Raw genomic sequence first — 3463 nt, 5'->3', positions numbered from 1 at the left:
GTGTGAGTCTAACTGGATAGCCTGGTGCAAAAAGTGGAGTGTGTGAGTCTAACTGGATAGCCTGGTGCAAAAAGTGGAGTGTGCGAGCCTAACTGGATAACCTGGAGCCAAAAGTGGAGTGTGTGAGCCTAACTGGATAACCTATAGCCAAAAGTGGACTGTGTGTGAGCCTAATTGGATAGCCTGGTGCAAAAAGTGGAGTGTGATCGTAACTGAATAGCCTGGTGCAAAAAGTGGAGTGTGTGCGAGCCTAACTGGATAGCCTGGAGCCAAAAGTGGAGTGTGTGAGCCTAACTGGATAGCCTGGAGCCAAAAGTGGAGTGTGTGAGCCTAACTGGATAGCCTGGAGCCAAAAGTGGAGTGTGTGAGCCTAACTGGATAGCCTGGTGCAAAAAGTGGAGTGTGTGAGCCTAACTAGATAGCCTGGTGCATAAAAGTGTGTATGAGCCTAACTGGGTAACTTGGTGCAAAAAGTGGAGTGTGTGAGCCTAACTGGATAGCCTGGTGCAAAAAGTGGACTGTGTGTGAGCCTAACTGGATAGCCTGGTGCAAAAAGTGGAGTGTGTGAGCCTAACTGGATAGCCTGGTGCAAAAAGTGGAGTGTGTGAGCCTAACTGGATAGCCTGGTGCAAAAAGTGGAGTGTGTGAGCCTAACTGGATAGCCTGGAGCCAAAAGTGGAGTGTGTGAGCCTAACTGGATAGCCTGGTGCAAAAAGTGGAGTGTGTGAGCCTAACTGGATTGCCTGGTGCAAAAAGTGGAGTGTGAGTCTGACTGGGTAACCTGGTGCAAAAAGTGGATTGTGTGAGCCTAACTGGATAACCTGGAGCCAAAAGTGGAGTGTGGGAGCCTAACTTGATAACCTGGAGCCAAAAGTGGAGTGTGGGAGCCTAACTTGATAACCTGGAGCCAAAAGTGGAGTGTGGGAGCCTAACTTGATAACCTGGAGCCAAAAGTGGAGTGTGGGAGCCTAACTTGATAACCTGGAGCCAAAAGTGGAGTGTGGGAGCCTAACTTGATAACCTGGAGCCAAAAGTGGAGTGTGGGAGCCTAACTGGATAGCCGGGTGCAAAACGTGGAGTGTATGTGAGCCTAACTGAATAAACTGGTGCATAAAGTGGACTGTGTGTGAGCCTCCTAACTGAATAACCTGGTACAAAATGTGGAGTGTGTGAGAGCCTCCCTTGCTAGGCTATCGTCCGCACATCACAGTGCCTGTTCCGTAGAGGTTAGTGCAGTAACACGACCTTGTTACAGTCATAGCAACCAGGTGTTTCCTAGTCATCACAAAAGACCTCTCTGATTTGTGCTCTCCACATTAGGGCTCTTTATGCACCAAAACCATCCCTCCCATGTGAGAAGTTGTAGGTTGTTTGTTCATCTTCATGACTATTTGGCATGCCGTTATATGAACATCTCATTAATAGGGTAATAGGGCAATTTCCCATTTACCCTATAGATATTATTATCCTCTATCATTACATGAGTACCTTGAAGTCCCACAGTCTGCTCTCCGACAAGAGGAGAGGCTGAGAAGATGGTAAAGTCCCATCCGATCCAGCAGACAAGGTGGGCCCTAGATCCTATAGAAAAGTTGTCCATCAAGGTACATATGTGGAACAACAAAAATTGTGGTCCACCATCCATTGTCGTTTTGGGTTGTGTCAGAGAGGGTTGCAGAGATGGTATCCACTCCAAATGACCGCTCGAGATTTAACTGGCGCTACATTCAAGAGAGCTGAGTTGTCTGAGGGTCGAAGTGGCCACCCGGTATCTGTAGACTGATACCATTATTGAGAGCTTATTTCTGAGGGACTTTGTAAGATCTGAGACTGTGGATCACTGCTCCTTGTTACAGCATTATGACCAATATTTCTGGACCCGAAAAATTGTTGCAAGCAAGGCAGACCAGGAAACTGACATCTATGGGAGAACATGAGAAAGGATCCTCCAAAACTGTAGGGTTACAGTGTCGGATGGCCATGGTTACTGTCCAGGTTCACTTCAAAACTTCCCACTTGCCCAGGGACCACCCGGGGGGGGGGGGTTACCTGGACAAAATGTGGCAGCTTATTTTCTGGGAATTCAGTAGTTACGGATGGTTAAACATTTTCAACATTTTCACAAGCATACAAAGATAACTTTTTCAGACCCCCAGTCCCCCTAAAAGCGTACACCTAAAAATAAGGGTATTCTTATACACTCATCATTAGGTATATAGACTGGATACTAGGCAGATTTGTTTACCAAAGTTAATGTAGGACAACATTGGTTAATATTACGATCTTCAATATATTGATAATTTTGATGTCTGAATCTTTGGAGACCCAAATGGCAGCTCACAATGCATTTAGCAGTGAGGCAAAGTCTCGCATTTAGAGATTTCCTAGACCAAGACCGGTATCCGAGAACTTGAGGGTCTGCAAGATCTTGCTCGGTTGGGATGTGCTTGAAGCGGGGACTTTAAAGGCATTCGGAGATACACATATATCGTAGAGGTGAATTTCATGACTCCAGGCTACTATACCTCGATATCAAAAGAGAGAATGGTTTGGCAGTAGGAGTAATGAACTTTCGGGACAAGATCTGCAGGTGGTGGTACCTGGTAGGAAAGTGCACCCTCCTCGGTGTTGACCCCTATGAATGATTAATTTTACGACCTGGGACTAAATGTGGGGAGTTGGATTTTGAAGCCTGTGCGTGTTTAAAAATCATCACTTTTTCCAGCTTTATTACAGCATTTACAGATTAGGTCAGTATTTAGTAAAATATTTAACAAAGAACAATTCCACATACAGATATGTTACTGCAAAGCTTCATTTACTTGCTTCATGACTAGATCACACTGCTGAAGCAATTACACTTGTTATAGAAGTATTGGATTCCATATTCCACTACAAGTTCAATACCATTACTTTTTTTTCATTATCAGCGTGTCTCGTATCATCCGGAGATTCGTGTCATTGTATTCGGGACTCAGAATGGTCCTCGCGGCTTGAGGGGAGGGCCCTGTCTTCGTGTGCCACGCATACACCTGCAAAATCACAAATAACATGCAGGCTTTTCAGTGTAGAATAGAATTATGACCTGTGATATAGTTGTTTTTAAATGGAAAAAAATGTATATACATACATACATATGTACTCACACACATTGCATGCTGAGTATGTATCATAATGATTTGATTACAGGTGTTTTGTTATTATGCGCGTACAGCACATGTCTGTACTTGTGATTAGATCTGTATTTGCATTACAGTGTGTGTACGCGCGCATGTGTATCTGTGTGCGTGTGTGTGTGCGTGCATATGTATGTGTGTGTGTGTGTATGTGTGCGTGCGTGCGTGCGTGCGCGTGTGTGTTTGTATGCCGTAAGCATAAATGTACCTGCTTGTCCATATATTTGCGTGTGTACCTACGATTGTGTATAAATACTTATGTTTCTTCGTTCGCGTGTTTGCGTGCA

General features: G+C 44.8%; 1 protein-coding gene across 2 annotated transcripts in view; it reads right to left on the bottom strand.

The window, feature by feature from the left end:
* Positions 1-2714: 2714 nt before the first annotated feature.
* LOC113824313 (galactosylgalactosylxylosylprotein 3-beta-glucuronosyltransferase P) overlaps positions 2715-3463 on the bottom strand; it is a 25468-nt gene continuing 24719 nt past the window's right edge. For both annotated transcript variants that reach the window (XM_070144895.1, XM_070144894.1), the window contains exon 8: positions 2715-3032. In XM_070144895.1, coding sequence (XP_070000996.1) covers positions 2910-3032 — 123 coding nt within the window. In that variant the 3' untranslated portion in view covers positions 2715-2909. The remainder of the gene's footprint in view (positions 3033-3463) is intronic.

Source organism: Penaeus vannamei, chromosome 33, assembly GCF_042767895.1.
Source record: "Penaeus vannamei isolate JL-2024 chromosome 33, ASM4276789v1, whole genome shotgun sequence".
Lineage (NCBI taxonomy): Eukaryota > Metazoa > Arthropoda > Malacostraca > Decapoda > Penaeidae > Penaeus > Penaeus vannamei.
This window is presented reverse-complemented; position numbering and strand designations above follow the sequence as displayed.